At 43.7% G+C, this 23,494-nt stretch overlaps 1 protein-coding gene across 1 annotated transcript in view; it reads right to left on the reverse strand.

The window, feature by feature from the left end:
• Window positions 1–1,964: 1,964 nt before the first annotated feature.
• The window catches only part of MBTPS2 (membrane bound transcription factor peptidase, site 2), a 65,502-nt gene continuing 43,972 nt past the window's right edge, over window positions 1,965–23,494 (reverse strand). The window contains exons 7-11 of the mRNA XM_044283958.1: window positions 21,051–21,231; window positions 18,932–19,026; window positions 15,733–15,928; window positions 7,029–7,104; window positions 1,965–3,026 (exon numbers count right to left, since the gene is read on the reverse strand). Of these exons, the coding sequence (XP_044139893.1) occupies window positions 2,804–3,026; window positions 7,029–7,104; window positions 15,733–15,928; window positions 18,932–19,026; window positions 21,051–21,231 (771 nt within the window). The 3' untranslated portion in view covers window positions 1,965–2,803. The remainder of the gene's footprint in view (window positions 3,027–7,028; window positions 7,105–15,732; window positions 15,929–18,931; window positions 19,027–21,050; window positions 21,232–23,494) is intronic.

A 23,494-nucleotide genomic window follows, 5' to 3' on the forward strand; every position in this document is an offset into this window, starting at 1 on the left:
CATTTCCTCCGGATAGGTCATCAGTATATGATTGGCGGGAATCAGACACCCGGGACACAGCTGTTTGAGAAGATCGCAGTAGCACCCCAGCCTTCTTGCAGCTTTCCCTAGGCCGATTGACAGCACATTCATCAGTCACATGGCCTAGGCACAGCTCAGCCCCATAGAAGTGAAAGGGACATGGTCTGAGCGCTGCCTCCTCTGCTCAATTGCAGTGGTGAGCAGTGCAATTACAAGTATGGCGTCCCCATTCTCTTCTGTGGAACAGCTCGGTAGTATTTACTTGAACAGACAGGAGCCGTCCCATAGAAGTGAATGAAGATGCCATAGTTGTAATTACACTGCTCACCAGTGCAATTGCTGCGACCAGCTGCTAAACAGAACAGAGAGGGCAGAGCTCATAGGAGCGCCGCTTTCTCTTCAAACTGCTGATCGGCGGAGGTGCCGTGAATAGGCTCCCCGCTGATCTGAAATTGATGACCTATGCTGAGGATAATAGTAAAAAGCAGACAACCAAGGGGTCGCTTCGGAAACTTCTAAAAACTTAAAAGATAGACCACAATAAATCAATGTATTCAAATAAAAATAACCGTAAAATCACATGAAGGCTATGGCTGATCACCCACTGTACTTATCAGTGCCAATATGTACAGTATGTCATTTACATTGTGGATGGCAGGCATACTCTCAGGGCTAAGTAATGTTTGGATCATACGTTATTGCTTGTAAAGCCTCTTTGTCCCATTTCTCTACAGTACAGCATCTCATCACTAAGGCCTAGATCACACTTCAGTGTTCGGTCAGTCATTTCCATCAGTGATTGTGAGCCAAACCCAGTAGTGAAGCCTACACAGAGAGAAGGTATAAGGCAGGCATGTCCAAACTGCGGCCCTCCAGCTGTTGCAAAACGACAACTCCCAGCATGTCCGAACAGCCTACAGCTATCAGCCTACAGCAGGGCATTGTGGGAGTTGTAGTTTTACAACAGCTGGATGGCCGCAGGTTGAGCATGACTGATTTAGATGATGCTTCCATCTCCATTTGTGCCAACCTTGCTGGTTTTGAGTGGAAGAGTGCGTTATGGGAGCTCAGATGGTATTTTCACAGTTCGATTAATTAACATATTCAGACCGTGTGCGGCACGGGGCTGCATCACTATTGCATTTAAAATATATGACGAAATCCTACATTATTACTCGCGGTTTGTGACAATTACCACTGCTGGTAAAGACAATGATACAAAGGCACAAGAGTCCCTGTGGCTCAATACTAGAGAGGCCGCCCTGTGCACAGTATGAAAACTATAGTCAGACTGAGAAACCGTGTGTCCCCATTGTACAACTCAGCTGACACATAGCCATAATACAGTAGTGTGCGTGGGTCTTAGATTTTCATCACACATAGCAGATTATGCAATTTATGCACACATTTCATTAAAGAGGACCTCTCCCCTCTCCTGACCTGCCTGTTTTAATAGCTTCATGCATTCCCCATGTAATAACCGTTCTGGAGCATCTATTCTTATGTCTCTGTGTTGTGCCATCCCTTTATTATTTCTACTAGAAGTTATGAATGAATTGCTAGCAGTCTGCAGTAAGGGTACAGAAGGGAGGTAACCAGTTGGGGGGGGGTGTACCTGCACAGTCTGACAACGGCAGCACTGACTGGATAGAGTCACCCTGTGCAGGTACACCCTCCAACTGGTTACCTCCCCTCTGTACCCTTACTGCAGACTGCTAGCAATTCATTCATAACTTTTAGTAGAAATAATAACGGAATAGCACAACATACAGACATAAGAATAGATGCTCCAGAAATGTTATTACATGGGGGATGCATGAAGCTATTAAACAGACATGTCAGGAGAGGGGAGAGGTCCTTTTTACGCAAAATCAAAGTGTCCAAAGCAGAAGTAATGTATAAAAGAAAGGCTTCTGCTCCGCCCCAGCACGTAAACAAACAAAACCTGCACTGTGTGAACATGGATTTAAACATGGAACCACAGAAAGTGTCATTCTACTCAAAAAGACAGAACACAGAAGCTAGATTGCACGTTCAGAGCCTTTCTCTAATGACTGGATTTCTAATGAATGTTTCTACAAGTCCTGTTTTTTCCTTAAAGGGGTGATAAATATCAGATCAAAAGATCGAGAATGAAAAGTCCCGACATCCCTTCCATGAATGGCGTGATAATGTGCATGTCGGTCCACCACTCCATTCACTTATATGGGACTGACAGAGCGCCGTCTACGCCAGTCCCATAGAAGTAAATGAAGCAATGGAAAGACATTTGCACCACTGTTTCCCTTCATAGTTGAGTCAGGGACCTTTCAATTTCGGGATTGCTGGGCATCCCAGAAGTCAGACACCCGGTGGTCTGCTATTTATCACTTGAAATGCATGCAGGTCTTTACAAGATATCTTCTGCGTTCTCAGCAATGACACTAATCATCATGGTGGTACTGATCCTAAGGAGCTGTTTCTTTTGATTTCGTGTTGCACAATATTACATTTTCTGTATGTCTCCATCACAGACCTCCATTCTCTGGTCACTCACATTGTTACTATCCCAGCAGACCATAGAAGTGAACCTCCTAGCTTGTCATTCACTGTGCCCATCACTGGAGTCTGCACCTTTCTGTTCAGACACCGTTCCAATTTTGGTCATATAACATTTAAAAAGAAAAATAACAAAAAAAGAAACCAAAGGATAGTGCATGATCTATGAAAGTCAAGCTCATTAAATTGAGTATGATTATTCATTGCAATGTTCCAGAGGCTTGACGCCAAAAAGAAAAAATGGCTACCGAGCTGTCACCATCCAAAGTCCCAGAGCCACATTAGCAGTTAAGAGAACACTGCCCGCTAAAAGAATGAAGAAACCCAAAAGTTCTCTGTTCTCCTTCTCTACTATGAGAGAAGTCAGCGTAGCTTCGAGGAACGAGTTTAGTATCCATTGTCCATCCAGTGCAAAGCATGGAACAGCATTGATTACTGCCAAAGCCCCAGAGAGAGAAATCACATATCTTACAGCAATTAAGGATAAAACAACCAAGTTATATGTTTCCAGGGAAATACCTAAGTTAGAAGACACCAACATGGCAGGCATTTTCAAGTCAGTCCTGATTCTAAATGGAAGCAATTCCAATGGGAACTACAAGAAATCCCTTTTCTATTCAGACGCTGCTGCCATTTTTGCTAAACTAACAGGACTTTACAAAAGTACTGGTTGCTAGCTATTCGTGACAAGCACATGGCTACCAACTCATCCATCAGCAGGAAGTGGCACCAAGTTCTAAAGTATATTTTTAAGAGGTTTTATACTTACGGCCTGCAGTCAGGATAGGCCATGAATATCAGGTCGGCAGACGTGTGGGGTACTGTACGCATTTTATTATGTTGTGGTTTTGTACTAACATAAAAAAAACATCCTCCCCACAAAAAAAAAAAAAAAAAAAAAAAGTTTCTCCCATTAATCTGCACTCAATACCCCCATATGAATTTTAGGATTTGTTTGCAAATTAGAAAGGAAAAGCTAAAATTTTCCATGGACATACGTATTCAGATCCTTTACTATGACACTTGAAATTTGGAAAGACACAGCCCTATCTATACAAGGTCTCACAGCTGACAATACATGTCAGAGCAAAAACCAAGCCATGAGGAGGAAAGAAATGACTGTAGAGCTCAGATAAAGGATTGTGTGGATGCACAGATTTGGAGAAGGGTACAGTAAATTTCTGTTGCACTGAAAGTTGACAAGTGCAAAGTGGTCTTCATAATTCTTAAATGGAAGTGGTTTGAAACAACCAGAACACATCAAACTAAGTGATCTGGGGGGGGTCTAAAGGGCCTTGGTAAGAAAGGTCACTCTAGCTCAGCTCCAAAGAACCTATGTGCAGATATAAGAAAATTCCAGTAGGTCAAACATCACTGCAGCACTCCACCAATATGGGCTTTACAGCAATAAAGTGGCAAAGAAAGAAGGCTATCTTCAGTAAAAGACACATGAAATCCCACCTGGAGTTTTTTTGTTTTGTTTTTTAACACCTAATGGACTCAAAGGATTCAGACTGTGAGAAACAAGATTTTCTGGTCTGTTGAAACCAAGATTGAAATTTTAGGCGTCAACTCTAATATCCCTACAGAGAAGCATGGTGGTGGCAGCATTGCGCTTCAGGGGTGTTTTTTAGCGGCTGGGACACCAAGACTGGTCAGAGTTGAGGGAACACTGAATGGAGCAAAGTACAGAGATATTCCTAATGAAGTGCTGGGACAAAGGTTCACCTTTCAACAAGACAATGACCCTAAGCACACAATCGGGACAACACAGAAGTGGCTTAGAGACAACTCTGTGAATGTCCTGGACTGGCCCAGCGGTGACTTCAACCCAGTCGAACATCTCTGGAGACCTGAAAGTGACTGTCCACCACTCTGCAGAGCTTGAGAGGATCTGCAGAGAAGAATGGCAGAATATCCCCAAATCCAAGTGTGCAAAACTTGTGCATCATACCCAAGGCACTTAAATTAAGTACTGAGTAAAGGGTCTGAATACTTCTGTCAATGCAAGATTTATGTTTTTCCTTTTCAATAAATTTGCAAAGATTTCAAAATTCTGATTTCACGTTGTCATTTTGGGGTATTGAGTACAGAATAATGAGGAAAAAATTCAATTTTTTTTTATTTTAGCACAAGGAAACAACATAATAAAATGTGAAAAAAGTGAAAGGGTCGGAAGACTTTCAGAATAAGTTGTAGCCTGCACCTAGCCTTTCTGCCCCCCCCCCCAGTATTAAATTCAGAATTCAATCTCTCCCCCAGCCCTACTGTTATACATATGTACTGTTAGACCGTACATACATACCTCTTACATCCGGTGAGGTCTCATCTGATGTTCTCTTTCCTCTTCTCCTCCCTTCAGACCAGACCACCTTGACACCTTCTATCACCCACATCTTGTATCTGTAGAGTTTACCACACAGACATCTTAGAATTATCACTTTTCCATCATCATCCCCCTCCTCGTGCTCCAAAGCTGATATCCTGCTGCTAACCCCAAGACTGTGCCCGCTGTGCTCCCCAATGTCCCTCAATACTATACTGCAAAAATAGTGCCATACAGTAACCCTGTAGTAAGTGCTCCCTAAAATCCCACCAATGGTAATACTTTTCTCCCAAGGTGCCCTTAATAGTAATAGTGCCCCAATGGCAAGAACACTCCTCAGGACTGCCCCTTTTAGTAGTAATGCCCTCAATATTGTGTTCCCACATTAACCCCAGTAGTAATAATGCCCCCATAGTGCCCCTAGTAGAAATAAGGTCCACCCATAGTGTCCCCAGCAGTATTAAGGCCCCTCTGTAAGGCACCTCTTTACAGCCCACAGTATTAAGGCCCCCCTTTACTAGCCCCAGTATTTATAAAGCCCTGCTACAGTGCCCACTGTATTATAATGCCCCCCTTCCTCTGTGTAGTGCCAGTAGGTATAATGTTCCACCCTGAAGTTTCCCCATTATTACAATGTAGTGCTAGTAAATATAATGCTCTCAACCCCCCCCCCCCCCTGTACTACAATGCCCCCATAGTGCTAGTATGTAAAATGCTCTCACTCTCAACCCCCTGCAGTGATCCCTGTCGAATAATGCCTAATGTAGTATAATCCCCCTGTAGTATAACGCCCGTCTGCTATATAATGCACCACTGTAGTATACTATCCCCCTGTATTATAATGTGCCCCTGTTATATACTGCACCTCCTGTAAAAAATGCACCTCTGTAGAGCCCCCCAATTAGTAGAATACCGCCATAGAGATTTATATATAATACTTACCCCTTGTAGGGTTGTATAAATAATGCACTCCCCCTGTAGGGGTTATATATATATATATTCCTTTGTTTATTTGTGTGTGTGTGTGTGTGTGTGTGTGTGTGTGTGTGTATCTGTGTCAAATCGGTGTTATTCTGTATATAGGAGATAGCACCAGTGTCCTAAATATCTGGATATGAGATATACAGAATAAGCAGACGCTGAGACAAAGCACACACACACACACACACACACACACACACACACACACAAGTACAAGCACACACACAGACACCTATTTACTCACAGGCTGCAGGTTCTCCGTTCTCCTCTGGCGTCTTTTGGATAATGTGACATGATCATCATCAAAAGTAGCATTCTCAAAGGTCCTTCATACTCTAGTATGGTGATCTCTGCCAAGGCGTAATTGCAGATCGCAAATTGTGGCAAAAAATGCAATGTACAATAATCCCCAAACACACAGTCACAAAGATGTCTGCAGGGATGAAGGCTAAACTGCCGCCCCCTGTGGCCTAGCACAGCACCGCCTCACATTGCTAATTAGTGATGTGCCCCTGATTGTAGCTCTTTCCACTGTGTAGTGGATAGAGCTGGTTACGGCACTGCAGTACCCACCTCTGCACACTAAATAATAGACTGAGCTGTGTAGTTCTGGTACCCTCCTGGCAAACCACATCATTCATGTGACCACTGTAGCCCATTACTGGCATCAGCAGTGACACTTGCATGTATGGCGAGTGACTTATGAGGCCAGTGATTGATCTACCTCACATAATCAATGAGAATTCAGACAAAAATTCTGTGCTGTCAGCTACTCTACGTTATAGTTAATACGGTTGAAAAAAGACATAAGTCCATCAAGTTCAACCAAAGTAGGGGAGGGAACACAAATTTTAGAAAAAGGGGGGTGAGACTGAGATTTCTACACATTTCTATAAGCATTAATGTTGTTTACTTTTAAGAATTCACCCATTTTAAGAAACCCTTTTTAAAACCGTCCACTGTTCCTGCTGTGACCACGTCCCGAGGAAGTCTATTCCACAGATTCACAGTTCTTACAGTAAAGAACCTTTGACGCTTCTGGAGACTGAACTTTCTCTTCTCCCGATGGGGGAAGTGCCCCCTTGAAATGAAATACATTGCATGATTTCTTTTTTATTACATATACACTGCTTGGTTATGAATACAGTACTTGGAAGGATACTTGCAGAAGGTCTCTATTACCACTGGAAGGTCGACACTGAGAAACTTGTATCGGGGAATGAAACTGCTCAGGCTCACTGTGGAAAGAAAGGTGGTCGTCATTAAAAACTATGCAACTGGTATTTGCATGTCCATTTTATATGTATCTTACCTCACAAATATAACTACAGTGCAAAAAGGATTCACCCCCCTTGACTTTTTCCCTATTTTGTTACATTACAGCCTTAAATTCAATGTTTTGTTAATCTGAATTTTATGTGATGGATCAGAACACAATAGTCTAAGTTGGTGAAGTGAAATGAGAAAAATATATAAATAAAACTATTGTTTAGAAATAGAAAACAGAAAATTGGCATGTGCGTATGTATTCACCCTCTTTGTTAGGAAACCCATAAAATTCTCTGGTGCAACCAATTGCCTTCAGAAGTCACATAGTTACTGAAATGACGTCTACCTGTGTGCAATCTAAGTGTTAGATGATCTGTCATTACATATACATAACTTTTTTGAAAGGCCCCAGAGGCTGCAACAACTAAACAAGAGGCATCACTAACCAAACACTGCCATGAAGACCAAGGAACTCTCTAAACAAGTAAGGGACAATGTTGTTGAGAAGTACAAGTCAGGGTTAGGTTATAAAAAAAAAATATCCAAATCTTTGATGACCCCCAGGAGCACCATCCAATCTATAATAGCCAAATGGAAGGAACATGGCACAACAGCAAACCTGCCAAGAGACGGCCGCCCACCAAAACTCACGGACCGGGCAAGGGGGGCATTAATCAGAGAGGCAGCACAGAGACCTAAGGTAACTCTGGAGGAGCTGCAGAGTTCCACAGCAGAGACTGGAGTACCTGTACATAGGACGATAATAAGCCGTACGCTCCATAGAGTTGGGATTTATGGCAGAGTGGCCAGAAGAAAGCCATTACTTTCAGCTAAAAATAATAAGGCACGTTGTGAGTTTGTGAAAAGGCATGTGAGAGACTCCCAAAATGAATGGAGGAAGGTGCTCTCGTCTGATGAGACTAAAATTAAACTTTTCGGCCATCAAAGAAAACGCTATGTCTGGCGCAAACCCAACACATCACATCACCCAAAGAACTCCAGTGAAACATGGTGGTGGCAGCATCATGTTGTGGGGATGTTTTTCAGCAGCCGGGACTGGGAAACTGGTCAGAGTTGAGGAATAGATGGATGGTGCTAAATACAGGAATATTCGTGAGCAAAACCTGTACCATTCTGTGCGTGATTTGAGGCTAGGACGGAGGTTCACCTTCCAGCAGGACAATGACCCCAAACACACTGCTAAAGCAACACTTGATTGGTTTAAGGGGAAACATGTAAACGTGTTGGAATGGCCTAGTCAAAGCCCAGATCTGAATCCCATAGAAAATCTGTGGGAAGACTTAGGCCCCTTTCACACGGGCGAGTTTCCGTGCGGGTGCGATGCGTGCGGTTAACGTATTGCACCCGCACTGAATCCTGACCCATTCATTTCTATGGGGCTGTGCACATGAGCGGTAATTTTCACGCATCACTTGTGCGTTGAGTGAAAATCGCAGCATGCTCTATATTGTCCGATTTTCACGCGACGCAGGCCCCATAGAAGTGAATGGGAAGCGTGAAAATCGCATAGCATCCGCAAGCAAGTACAGATGCGGTGCGATTTGCACGCACGGTTGCTAGGAGACGATCGGGATGGAGACCCGATTATTATTATTTTCCCTTATAACATGGTTATAAGGGAAAATAATAGCATTCTGAATACAGAATGCATAGTAAAACAGCGCTAGAGGGGTTAAAAAAAAAATTAAAAAAAATTTAACTCACCTTAGTCCACTTGATCGCGAAGCCGGCATCTCCTTGTGTCTCCTCTGCGCTGAACAGGACCTGGGGTGAGCTGCTCCATTAAATACCGGTTAAGGACCTTTGATGACGTCACTCCGGTCATCACATGGTCTTTTACCATGGTAAATCACCATGGTAAAAGATCATGTGACGTACCATGTGATGACCGGAGTGACGTCATCACAGGTCCTTAACCTCTATTTAATGGAGCAGCTCACCCCAGGTCCTGTTCAGCAGCAGAGGAGACACAAGGAGATGCCGGGCTTCGCGATCAAGTGGACTAAGGGGAGTTAAATTATTATTTTTTTAACCCCTCCAGCGCTGTTTTACTATGCATTCTGTATTCAGAATGCTATTATTTTCCCTTATAACCATGTTATAAGGGAAAATAATACAATCTTTAGAACATCAATCCCAAGCCCGAACTTCTGTGAAGAAGTTCGGGTTTGGGTACCAAACATGCGCGATTTTTCTCACGCGAGTGCAACGCATGACAATGTTTTGCACTCGCGCTGGAAAATAGCGCATTTTCCCGCAACGCACCCGGCTCTTATCCGGGCAAAAAAACTGACGCCCGTGTGAAAGAGGCCTAAAAGATTGCTGTTCACAGGCGCAAACCATCCAACTTGAAGGAGCTGGAGCAGTTTTGCAAGGAGGAATGGGCAAAAATCCCAGTGGTAAGATGTGGCAAGCTCATAAAGACTTATCCAAAGCGACTTGGAGCTGTGATTGCTGCAAAAGGTGGCTCTACAAAGTATTGACTTTAGGGGGTGAATAGTTATGCACATTGACCTTTTCTGTTATTTTGTCGTAATTCTTGTTTGCTTCACAATAAAAAAAAAAAAAAAAAAAAAATCTTCAAAGTTGTCGGGATGTTCTGTAAATGAAATGATACAAATCCTCAAACAAGCCATGTTACTTTCAGGTTGTGAGGCATCAAAATACGAAAAAAGTCAAGGGGGGTGAATACTTTTGCAAGGCACTGTATAACTACTATTCGTTGTAGGTCTTACTAAATATACCTTGATGAGGTTGACACATACATGTATAAATTGCACCCTACAAACACCATAAATAGGACTCTTGACACACATGCACACAGGTATTAAGGGCACTTTCACACTAACGTTTAAGTTTTCCGGTATTGAGATCCGTCATAGGGGCTCAATACTGGAAAAAAAACGTTTCAGTTTTGTCCACATTCATTGTCAATCCAATATTAAAATCCCAGGGTTGTCCGCTTTTTAGTATTAATGACTTATCCTCAGGATAGGTCATCAGCATCAGATCGGCAGGGGCCCGACTCCCAGTACCTCGGCTGATCAGCTGTTTGAAGAGAAAGCAGCGTTCATATGAGCACTGCCTTCTCTGCTCTGTTTACCCGCTGACCACGGCAATTGCAGCCGCAGGCTTGTAATTACAGCTGTGGCGTCCCCATTCACTTCTATGGTACGGCTCCTTCCTATTACTTGAACGGACAGAACCGCCCCATAGAAGTGAATGGACATATTTTTAATTACACCTGCTCACCATTGCAATTGCTGCGGCCAGCAGGTAACCAGTGAAGAGAAGGCAGAGCTCGTATGAGCACAGCTTTCTCTTCACACAGCACCCCAGTCAATCTGATAATGATGACCTATTCTGAGAATAGTAAAAAGCAGACAACCCCTTTAAGGAAATGAATTATCAAAAAGAGACCTATTTAAATCAAGTCTTTATGTTAAACATATTTTTCTAAATATTTGGTTACTTTTTTCTTAAATTTTCCATGTTAGGGTACTTTCACACTAGCGTTAAAGTTTTCCAGTATCAAGTTCCGTCATAGGGGCTCAATACCGGAAGAAAATGCTTCAGTTTTGTCCCCATTCATAGTCAATGGAGACCAGACTGAACTGCTCCAAAATGCATTCCGTTCTGTTTAGTTGTGTTCCCAGACCGAAGAGCAAACCGCAACATGTTGTATTTTGTTTTCCGTCCTGGGAATGCGGAGCAAAACGGATCCGTCATGACCCCAATGTAAGTCAAGTCGGATCCGTTCCCCATTGACTTTCAATGGAGTTGATTATGGATCCGTTTTGGCAATGTTAAAAATATGTTAAAGATAATACAACCGGATCCATTCAAATGGATGCAGATGGTTGTATTATCAGTAACGGAAGAGTTTTTGCTGCACCCTGCCGGATCCAGCAAAAACGCTAGTGTGAAAGTAGCCTTATCTATATTAAAAAATATTGCAGTTTTCACACTAGTCACTGCCTCATAATGAGCCGACACTTCTGTACAGATCACTTCTTAGTAGTATCTGTAAAGAATAAATCAAGGCAACTGGACTTACTATAGATTTCTTCAAAACGTTTCACTCGTGCTTCCAACGAGCTTTCTCAATTCTGAGTGACTGTACAAGAATTCTCTGGGAATAAAGAACGAGTGAAACGTTTTCAAGAAGTCTGCAGTAAGTCCAGTTGCCTTGATTTATTCTTTACAGATATACTATGACCTGGATAAATGAGAACCTTCACAGACACTTCTCAGTAGTCATCTCATTAACTTAGGGAGCATTATAATGACAGGTAACATATCTATAGATAACACACAGGGTCACATTATTCACAGTAAGTGATTGACACAGATCCTGTCCCTCCCTTACAGCTCACAGAGCATGCCCACAAGAGTCTCTCATAGAAGTCCATCTCCAGACTACAGGCTGCTATGATTTATGGGGAGTAAAGCCTATCTCTAAATGCTGTAAACAGCAGCTAAGGCAAGATGGCTGGCCCCATAATTACAGAAAAAAAAAAATCTAAAATAAATAAAAAAATACAAAAAAAAAAAGAAAAAGAAAAATAATGTTTTTCACTATCTGCTATTAAAAAATATAGGCGACACATTCCCTTTATGGTGTTAGTGTAACAGACTCCATCTTGTCTTGAAGGCAGCTTTACAAACTTCTTAAAAGGGAATCTGTCACATACTTTTCACCAATATAACTAACAGCACTGCCCCACAGAAGATTGCACAAAGCACTTTTATTCTGCTGAAAATACAGCTCCCAAGTGCCCAGCCAGGTGCCCAAAGCAAAGCCCGCCCAGCTGGGCACTTGGGAGCCGTTTTTCAACAGAATAAGGGGGCATTCACACAAACGCATTTTCTGTCCCCATCCTATATGCATTTTTTGTGGATTGGATGTGGATTCACTCATTTCAAATCGGTCCGCAAAAGATGCCGACAGCACACTGTGTGCTGTCCGTATCCGTATGTCTGTTCTGCGGCTCCACAAAAAAAAAAAAAAAAAAAAAACGTCCTATTCTTCTGTTTTGCGGACAGGAATAAGCCGGGCGGGCGGGACGTGCTGACCTACAAAATTTGGAACGCACGCGGCTCGTATCAGTGTTTTGTGCATCTGTAATTTGCGAACCACAAAACTGATGCAGTGGTGTGAATGTGCCCTTAAAGTGCTTTTCCTATACATGGAATAAAGACACAAAGGGGGTCATTTATTAACACCAGCGTTTTATACAGCTGGTGGTGGATCCGCCAGAGTTATGTAGAGGCGCCATCCTCTACATAACTTCGGCGCATTCACCGCCAATTCTAAATGTAATAAAGCTTCAAAAGATGTCTTACATTTAGAACATTTTCAACGCCTAGAAAATGGTTAAAAAAAAAAAAGTGGGCCCACACCACGCCCACTTGGACTGAGCGGGGAAAATTTGCAGATTTTGTGCCGCAATCTGCGCCAGAAATACACCTAACATAAGTGTATCTCATACCGACAAGTGCAGGTGAAACTCGAAAAATTTGAATATCATGCAAAAGTTCATTTATTTCAGTAATGCAACCTAAAAGGTGAAACTAACATAGGAGGTAGACTCATTACATGCAAAGCGAGATATGTCAAGCCTTTATATGTTATAATTTGGATGATTATGGCTTACAGCTTATGAAACCCCTCAGAAAATTAGAATATTGTGAAAAGGTTTAATATTCTAGGCTCAAAGGTTCCTGAGCCTTTAAATTGTCTCTCAGTCTGGTTCAGTAGGAATCACAATCATGACTGCTGACCTGACAGTTGTGCAGAAAACCGTCACTGACGCCCTCCATAAAGGAGGAAAAGCCTCAAAATGTAATTGCAAAAGAAGTTGGAGGTTCCCAAAGTTCTGTATCAAAGCACATTAATAGAAAGTTATGTGGAAGGGACAAGTGTGGAAGAAAAAGGTGCACACGCAGCAGGGATGACCGTAGCCTGGAGAGGATTGTCCGGAAAAGGCCATTCAAAAGTGTTAGGGACTTTCACAAGGAGTGGACTGAGGCTGGAGTTAGTGCATCAAGAGCCACCACACACAGACGAATCATGGACATGGGCTTCAAATGTCGAATTCCTCTTGTCAAGCCTCTCCTGAACAACAAACGTCAGAAGCGTCTTACCTGGGCTAAAGAAAAAAAGAACTGGTCTGTTGCTCAGTGGTCCAAAGTCCTCTTTTCTGATGAGAGCAACTTTTGCATCTAATTTCAAAACCAAGGACCTAGAGTCTGGAGGAAGAATGGAGAAGCAGTGTGAAGTTTCCACAGTCTGTGTTGATTTGGGGAGCCACGTCATCTGCTGGTGTTGGTCCACTGTGCTTTATTAAGTCCAGAGTCAAAGCAGCCGTCTACCAGGAGATTTTGGAGCACTTCATGCTTCCTTCCGCAGATGAGCTTTATGGAGAGGGTGACTTCATTTTCCAGCAGGACTTGGCACCTGCTCACACTTCCAAAAGTACCAAAACCTGGTTCAATGACCATGGGATTACTGTGCTTGATTGGCCAGCAAACTCGCCTGGTCTTCCATAACACCTCAGCAGTGCATAGGCTGATAGCATCCATGCCAAGCCGCACTGAGGCAGTAATTGATGCAAAAGGTGCCCAAACCAAATACTGAGTACATATGCATGATTATACTATTCAGAGGTCCTATTTTTTTTTTTTATGGATTTCATGTAATATTCTAATTTTCTGAGATCATGACTTTGGGGTTTCATAAGCTGTAAGCCATAATAATCCAAATTATAACAAAAAAAGGCTTGAAATGAGTCTATCTCATATATTAGTTTCACCTTTTAAGTTGCATAACTGAAATAAATGAACTTTTGCACAATATTCTTATTTTTCGAGTTTCAGCTGTATGTCTGGAATGCATTTGCAATCTTCTCTGGGTCAATGCAGTAAGTTATATTGGTGACAATGACATGAGACTCTATTCCAACACAGGGTGTGGGTGGTGGGTTACAAGATTTGTTTAGCTTGCCAGGGGCTAAGGCTAGGCAGTTCCAATGCACACATACCTCCATAGCTTGCACGGTCCTGTCAGGAGACTATCATGCCCTGTTTCTTCAGACTCACTGTACTCCATGTCTGTGTGTGCTTACTGTCCCCCGGCCAGTGAATTGCTTGATCCTTGACAACTTCATTTTTATTAGAAGACGCTACTCTAGCAATAGGCATTTTCCATCATTAGATGCCCTAATGCAGTGATGGCTAACTTCTGGCACTCAAGCTGTGGTGAAACTACGACTCCCAGCATGCTCCATTCATTTCTGTGGAGTTCTGAGAACAGCCAAGCAAGGGGGCATCTTGGGAGTTGTAGTTTTACCATAGCTGGTGTGCTGGAGGTTAGCCATCACAGCCTTAATGCCTAAAATAATTGTAATCAGAATATTTATTTCCTCAGAGGCTCAATGCCAAGAGAAAGGGCAGATTTGTGGGGTGCTGCCGATTCACTATTGCCATTCAATGCCCTCTTGTGCAGTGTGACACTGGCCATAAACATTAGAGGAGTCTTGTTGTCTGGCAGAGTTATTACCCTTAGGCCCCATGCACACGGCCGTTCCGTGCATTGGGGATCACAATTTGCGGGGCTGCCACAGATGGATCCAGACCCACTCAACACGTTCTATTTTCTGCAGTGCGGATGCCCGGAGAGAAACCCCACAGAAGCACTACGGAGTCCATGCCGCCGTTCCACACCACACCTTCCAAACTGCGGAATTGAAGGGGGTTCTCCGGGATTTACCTATTGATGGCCTAACCTCAGAATAGGTCATGAATATGAAATAGGCGGGGGACCCCTGCCAATCAGCTGTATGAAGAGGTCACAGCGCTCCGTGAGTGCTCAGGCCTTTTCCTAGGCTATGTGACATCACGTTTAGATGACCTAAGTGCAGCTCAGCCCTATTCAAGTGAATGAGGCTGAGCTGCAACACCACGGACAGCCACTATACAATGCGCAGCACTGTGCTTGGTAACCTATGAGGAGGCCACAAAGCTCACGGGAGTGCTGCAGCCTCCGCAAACAGCTGATCGACGGGAGTGCCGGGAGTTGGATCCCCGCCGATGTCATATTAATGACCGATCCTGAGGATAGGTGATCAATATGTAGATTCTGAAGAACCCCTTTAATGTAGAAACAACAAACCTTTAGATGTGTTGATTATCACTGCAATTTTTGTACATGCGATCGTATAAGAGAACGTTTGTCTGACCGGCAAAACTATTCCACACCCATTGTCTATTTTATAGACGATACCTGTTCACAGCAATGAGCGATAATCTAGGTCTATACGGGGGAGATCTGAACAACCACAAACCGATTATCGTTTCATGCTTTTCCACTACTCGATAACTGATCATTTTTACCTGATTTTACAAGCTTTTGGAGAATTATCAACTTGTGTAAAGGGGACCTTTAGAAATAAACATGCAGTTAAACATGGATCATGGTGTCCCTATGATGTCCCTGAGGATAGCCCAACGGGAGACTTGGAGGAACAAGGGATTGGGGCGGTAATTGTTCCCCGGCCAGTTTATCATGTACTCACCTCCATACTCTAGGTGTGCAGGATATCCTATAAATAACATATCTAGTTGAGGAGGATGCTTGACTCTGATGAGGCGCGTCTGATTCTCGATGGATGGAATGGCGCAGACACTGTGCGCAGAGGACTTCGGACAGTCTGCATTAGACTGACATTCTGGACTTGAATGTATGGCTTTCCTTGCTGGCAGACAAGCATGCTGGAAATAACAGAATACAGATCATAGGTTATGGCATGTTCTCAAAAAAAGGGTCAGTGTTCACACAGACGTGTTCAAAGTCAGTATGTTAAAGGCTATGTACACCTTCGGGGGCATTTTTTTATTTTTTATGATTGCACTTTATTTTTTTCAATTGGTCTTTATTAAAAACATTGAGCCGTTCGGTCACAAGGGGTTAACCGTTTTTCTAGTTGTGTGAACTGACGTTTTATTTTCACTTTGTGCGGTCATCTAATAAACCTTATCTCTAAATTACTAAAAAGGTCAAACATTTAAGCCCGTTTTAGACCTAGTGATCATACAGGCGATTTCCAGCAATCGCCTGCTCACTAGCGGTGGAGCACGCTGCTATTACATGCAGTGATCCCCTCCACAGCATGGGGAGGAGCGATCGCTAGGCCATGCTGTATAGTGCGTTTGCCGGCAGCAGACTGTGATTAGACAGCACGATCCGCGAATCGTGACCTTTTAGCATGCTGAAAGAGCCCAATGAACAAGCATTTGCTCGTTCATCGGCAGAAGTATTACACTGCCAGATGATCGCTAATGAGCGTACGAATGCTTGTTAGCAATCATCTGTCAGAAAATCTGCCAGTGTAATACATCCTTTATTCAAGCCACATTCTTATCGGTAAAATACGGATTGAGCTGTAATATGTGTTTATAAGGTCTGAGAGCAGAGATAAGAAGCACATCAGTTTAGCAACCTGACAGAAGAGATAAAATGTAGATCCTAATACTAAAGAAACTCAGCCCTGTACAGAAAAAGGGCTCCTAATTTTGAATAAAGACCAATTGAAAAAAATTGTTTTTAGCTGAAAATTAGTACAATGCAAACAATTTTTTTAAAAATTGCCACCAAAGCTTTAAATAGCCTTTAAAGGGGTTGTCCAGGTTCAGAGCTGAAAAGGCTTTTTTTCTGCATGGGGAAAGCTAGGCAGAGGCTTTTGCCTAGCAGGGAGCCCGGTGACGTCACCGACACTAATGGGCGGGCTGTAGTGCTGCCCTACCCTGTAAAATGGCTAAGGCAGCTCTAAAGTCTGCCCATCAGTGCCGGTGATGTCATCGGCAACACTGCTAGCAGTGCAAAAAAACAAAACCAAAAAAAAAAAACAACACAGTGCAGGGCAAGAGAAAGCATTATAGCAAGAAATGCTCCGATGCTCATGTCAGAGGGCCTGCCTGGGGAAAAATGGGGATATGGACAACCCCTTTAAAGGGAATTCCCATCTCAGCCCTTAAAGGGATTCTGCCATCAGAAATGAGCCCTATAAGCTAAACATATGGCGATGTCCCTTGTAAAACACAGAATCCTAAAGTGAGTTTATCTAATGCCCCTGTGGCTCTATATTCACAAAAAAGACGTTTATATTACCTGCCAATCACTTCAAAATGTGTCCAAGGGGACGTCTCCTGGTGAAAGGTGCCCGGCTGCAGCCATGTCGCTTAGGTGCCCAGCGCCGCCTTCTGTAGTGAAATAGCCGTCCTCCCTTTCATGCGATCCGCCTACCTCACGTCATCACTGCTTCTCTAACCACCACTTGCTTCATCCAGATCCCGCACGTGCGCACTAGGTATATCCTGATGCGCCCGTGTGGACTACTGGCAGCGGCCTCCACTTCGCTCGATCCTCCACTGACTGCCCTATTACAGCCCATCCCAGCCATCCAACCTAGTGCGCATGCGCGGGATCTGGATGAAGCGAGCGGTGGTTAGAGAAGCAGTGATGACGTGAGGTAGGCGGATCGCATGAAAGGGAGGGCGGAGATTTCACTACAGAAGGCGGCGCTGGGCACCTAAACGACATGGCTGCAGCCGGGCACCTTTCACCAGGAGACGTCCCCTTGGACACATTTTGAAGTGATTGGCAGGTAATATAAACGTCTTTTTTGTGAATATAGAGCCACAGGGGCATTAGATAAACTCACTTTAGGATTCTGTGTTTTACAAGGGACATCGCCATATGTTTAGCTTATAGGGCTCATTTCCGATGACAGAATCCCTTTAATATTAAAGGGTCACATTAACTTTTCAAAAAAGGTGTTTGATATGTCAGAGACATATCAAAAGTTTAAATTGGCTGAGACCCCCTCCCATCTCTAGAACGAGGGGAGAGAAGTGCACACATATAACATTTCCAGCAGTCTGACACAGATTAATGGAGTGGCAGTGCACATGATCTAATAGGTATTCCCTATTAGATCATGTGATATATCTAACTGGAATACCCCTTTATCAGGAGTGACATACATATATATATATATATATATATATATACACAGTGGATATAAAAAGTCTACACACCCCTGTTAAAATGTCAGGTTTCTGTGCTGTAAAAAAATGAGACATGAGATTAGTTAAGCAACCATATTATTATTATTATTATTTTTTTTTCTTCCCTCCACCTAAAAGATTTCAGTTTGTTTTTCCATTGAGTTGTACAGTTTATAGGTCACATTAAAGGTGGAAAAAGTTCTGAAATGATTTATCTTTATCTCTTTTTTTATTACATCACAGAAACCTGACATTTTGTGTGTAGACTTTTTATATCCACTGTGTGTGTGTATACACATATATATATATTTTTTTTTTTTACATATAACAGTCAGGAGTGGCTGCTGGAAGTTAGAAAGTGAATGACATGAAGAGAGCATGGGCACACAGTGTACAAGAAAAATAAAATGGATCCACCCTCACATGATATCCAAGCAAGCAGCTCATCCTGGTACAGACAGAGGGCAGTACAGGACACATAGTACCGCACTGTACTGTAAAGAGGAGCCGCTATACACGCAATACAGGTGGTTTACTACAGAAAAGGCCATGGTGATTGGTTGGATCTGAGACATTGTATGTTTCATCTAGTTTCAGAAGGCCACTGTAAGTTGAAAATATTGCATCTTGAGGGACCACTCTCATATATATATATATAGCCTCCTGCTCCATCAGCATGAAGTTCAGTGATAACTGAATAGAATTTACCTGCTGACTGTATCCATTCCCAGCGTAGGAGAAGCAGATGTCAGACAGACTGTTGTTACTGCAGCACTCCACAGATCCATCCAGCCGCCTGTACACTGAAAATGCAGGAAATCATCATCAGCCACTTCAGCATTCACTACAGCGCCCCCAACAAAATACAGTGAAACCTCTGGAGAAGACCACTTCCTGGAGAAGACCGCTCCCTCATTTCCAGTTCTTGGATGTGTGATCTCTATTACTTCTTGACATTTTTAGGATGGTGTTGTAAAGGGAAGGATGGGGGAGATTTATCATCAACCTTTTTGCGCTAAAACATGTCGCACATTTAGAGATATGACTCCAGTTTTAACACAACTCCTATACTGGGGTGAAATTGCACCATTATTTTTTTTTGCAACTTTTTAAAAAGTTGCATTTGATAACTATGACCACACCCAGTTTCCCACACATGGTTTAAAAAGTGGTGAGAGAACATATTCTTGTGCAAATATTGGTTTACCAAGAGACTGAGATAAGTACATAGAGAATAATGGTATGACATGCATACCCACCAATTACACTGATGAAATACAGCATGGGGACCCATATGCCTAAGGCTACTTTCACACTGGCGTTTTGGCTTTCTGTTTGTGAGATCCGTTCAGGGCTCTCACAAGCGGTCCAAACCGGATCAGTTTTGCCCTAATGCATTCTGAATGGATAAGGATCCGCTCAGAACGCATCAGTTTGCCTCAGTTTTGTCTCCATTAAGCTTGCAGCGTTTTGGTGTCCGTCTGACCAAACAGATCCGTTCTGACACACAATGTAAGTCAATGGGGACAGATCCGTTTTCACTGACACAATAGAAAACGGATCCGTCCTCCATTGACTTTCAATGGTGTGCAAGACAGATCCGTCTTGGCTATGTTAAATATAATACAAACGGATCCGCTCTGAACGGATCCGTCTGTGCAGATCCATGACGGATCCGCACCAAACACGAGTGTGAAAGTAGCCTAAGAGAGCTCATCCTTAAAGAGGACCCGTCACCTCTCCTGACGTCCGTTTTAGTAACTACTTGCATTCTCCAGATTAGTGTTACCAGTTGGGAGCGTGTCCCTGCACAGTGTGACATCCAATCAGTGCTGCCAAAGTTAGACTGCCCAGGGACACCCCCCAACTGGTAACACCCATCTGTACCTTCACTGCAAACTGCTAGTAATTCATACATAACTTCCAGCAGAAATAATAAAAGAGTGGCATAACATAGAGGTAGAAGAATAGAATGGTTATTACATGAGGAATGCATGTAGCTATTAAAACAGACATGTCAGGAGAGGGGACAGGTCCTTTTTAAAGGGGTTCTTTACCTTTTTCTTACTGTCAGCGCCCCTGCCTTCTCCAACAGCTGACTGGCAGAGGTCCCAGATGTGGGGCCACCACCAATCAGATACTGGTGAACTATCCAGAGGGTTCCGACACCCAACCCTGCCACCCATCAGCTGTATGGATAGGAGGTAGCGCTCCATGCCAGCCTTGCTTCCTCTTCATCACACTGCGCGCCGTCTCCCCTGTAGCAGTGGCGCAGTGTAATTCCAAGAACTTGCTCTGTTCAAGTGAATGGAGCAATTACTTGTAATTACACTGCAATTCCAAGACGATGGGTAGTGTAATGAAGAGGAAGCAGCGCTCACATGGACAGCTGATCTACGGGGGTGCTACGTGCCGGACCCCCAGCGGTCAGATATTGAGGACCTATCCTGACAAACAGACTGCACAACCTTAGGATAGGTCATCAATATCTGAGAAGTAGGGGGTCCGACTTAGGGCATCCCCACTGATCAGCTGCTTGACAAGGAGGTCTTTACACTAGGTGAGCACTGTGGCCTCTTTGTTGGCCTGTGCCACCATTTCCATCAAACCTGGACATTCAAGTGAATGGAACTGAACTGTAATACCAAGCTCAGACACTATACAATGTAGGGCCTCTTCACAAATAGCTAATGGGTGGGACTGCCAGGGGTTTGACCCACCACCAGTCTGATACTGATGACCTATCCTGAGGCTCAAAAAGATGTGACTAAGTAATGACACAAGTAAATCTAAGGGCCCCAAAATCATTAATGAGCGGCGCTTGTACCTCTGCTAGGGAAATGCAGCTGCTGAAGAATGGCAGTACTTATGCAGAAGCCGGTTTGGGGCTTCAAGGAGATGTCGTTCAGGCATTTATGCCAATCATCCACACTTGTCACTGGACAGTCTTGAATTTGGGTAATGATATCTCGAACAAACAATCCTCTTGGTCCACTTGCTGGAGAGTCCTTAAAAGAAGAAGATAGAAAGGGCACTGGTCAAACACCATTCTAAGAAGCAAAGAGGAGCTGGAAATGTGTGGCTGAGAGTTAGTACCAAGACCTGCAGGCACCTTACACGCAGCATGAACCTATTACTGTAATATTATAAAAGTGATTTTCCTGGGCTACAGGGATGCAATGTATTCCACAAAGTTTTCTCGAACATTCTTATCACTGGCTAAGGGTGTGAATGACATACAGCATGGCGAAGTGGGGGGATACTAGAGTGGAGTCTGGGGAGTTCTTCAAAGTGTACAGATGGGAGAAGCATTGCATCCAGGCCCTTATAGTATCTATACTAGAAGATGGACTTAAAGGGGTTCTCCAACCCCCTGTAATGACCCCCCCTAATGCCCAGGTCCCTCAGATAGGTTATACTTACCTCGCTTCCCGGCACCCATGTCCCTCCGGATGCGCCCGCACAGCCGCCGTCGCATCTTCCCGTCACACGGATCAAAACATCCAGTGACGGGGATGGGGGGGGGGGCAGCCAATAGTAGGCCGCAACAGGAACGAGCCTCCCTAGCTTCGCAGGTGACGCTAGGGAGGCTCGTCCCCATTGCGGCCCGCTATTGGCTGACATCTCCCCTCCCCCGTTGCCTGATGTTTTGATCCGCACGATGGGGAGATTCAGTGGCGGGCATCAGGAGCGACGCGGGTGCCAGGGAGAGGGGCAAGTAGTAAAGTTAAAAAAAAAGACTCATCTGGTCCAGATGTGTGCAGTCATGGGATCGCTGCCATTGCTGATGCCACTGACTGGCAGGCATCACTGACATGCATGTAGATGCCTGGTTGGCATCGGACCCTATGACAGTTGAGCTTTTTTGGTTTATTTTTCTTTAACCTTTGTACCATACCATCTAGACATGGATTCCTGATCTCAGGGACCACCTTAGAGAAGATGTCTTGTTCACCATGGCATCACGATTCTAGAACATATTTTTCTCAGATCTGTTATCCCTCCTGAATTGTGTAGATTCCTGTGGCACTGTTAGATCCTGGATCCAGTTTAATTTGCAACCAGGACAGAGCTCCGAGTTTAGGAGCGCCGACACATCTGGCACGATGGAGTCATGCAGGTCATGTGACTCATGGTGCACCATGGGACCTGCTGGCCACAGTTGCCTGTGATTTGGTCTGTTTAAGCCTCACCAGCCGGTTTGCTTCATTATTATACTCTGGTTTTGGACCTGCCTCTGACTGCCAATTTTGCCACTGTGATGCCTGTTGCCTAACATTTGCCTAAATCTTGACCCTGCCTCTGTTTGCACCTTGACATGACCCTCTGTGTTTGACCCCGCTTGAAATTGTTACTCTTTTTGTCTGTTGATGTGGCTATGTTGTTCTCTCCTGGTTTTGACCCAGTCCATCAGTTTATTCCTCCTGGTTTGCCATTTTCATCTGTCATTTTAGGTTCCTGTCATTAAGTTTTTACACCTAGTCAGGAAGGGACTGTCCAGATGTGGGCCGTCATTTAGGACGGATCGGGCAAATGCGTAGGGACAGTGATGTGGGTGGAGTTTTAGGACTGCACTGTACCCTACAGTGACAGGCAGTCTGTATCAAACGGGGTGCTAGGGATAGGGATCCCACCCCGTAGATACATTTAGAAGAAAATTCCATCGCTGTTCCATGTGAGGATTCAGTTCCTTAGCGCCATTCCTCAGGATAGGCCATCAATAGTAAAATTCTGGACACCCTTTTTTAACTTTGGGTAGCAGGATGATCTGTAATCATTTACGCAGTACTACTAGATGGTATCATGGGTGCAGGTTTTATTATTGGGCATTTTTTAATGCATATACCATGCAGACTGGGCATCAGAATCACTCTTCTTGTAAAGGCTTCGATTCTGTTATATTGGACACCCCTTGAAACCTTGCAGTAGAGCCCACTGTCCAAGTGCTGGATGTCCTACTGCGGTGGATAACCCATACATAATAAATATCTTTAGACAATAAAAATACCACAGCTGAAAAGAAATTCCTTCCTTTCATATAAACATCCGTAATTCCTGAATAAATTCCCAAAGGGAAACTGTCAGCAGTAACTCCTGTGAGAAAGAAATTGAAGCTATTAAGGGAATGGCAGCTGAAGTCAGCAGAATTGGTCTCCATTGATTAGGACTTGAAAAATGTCAGTTGTGCTAATTACGGAGACATGACTACAGGCTAGCGTATAAATGGGGTTTCCGGGATTTTAAGAAAATTGTCCATAAGCTGGAAATAAT

Source organism: Bufo gargarizans, chromosome 3 (genome assembly GCF_014858855.1).
Source record: "Bufo gargarizans isolate SCDJY-AF-19 chromosome 3, ASM1485885v1, whole genome shotgun sequence".
NCBI lineage: Eukaryota > Metazoa > Chordata > Amphibia > Anura > Bufonidae > Bufo > Bufo gargarizans.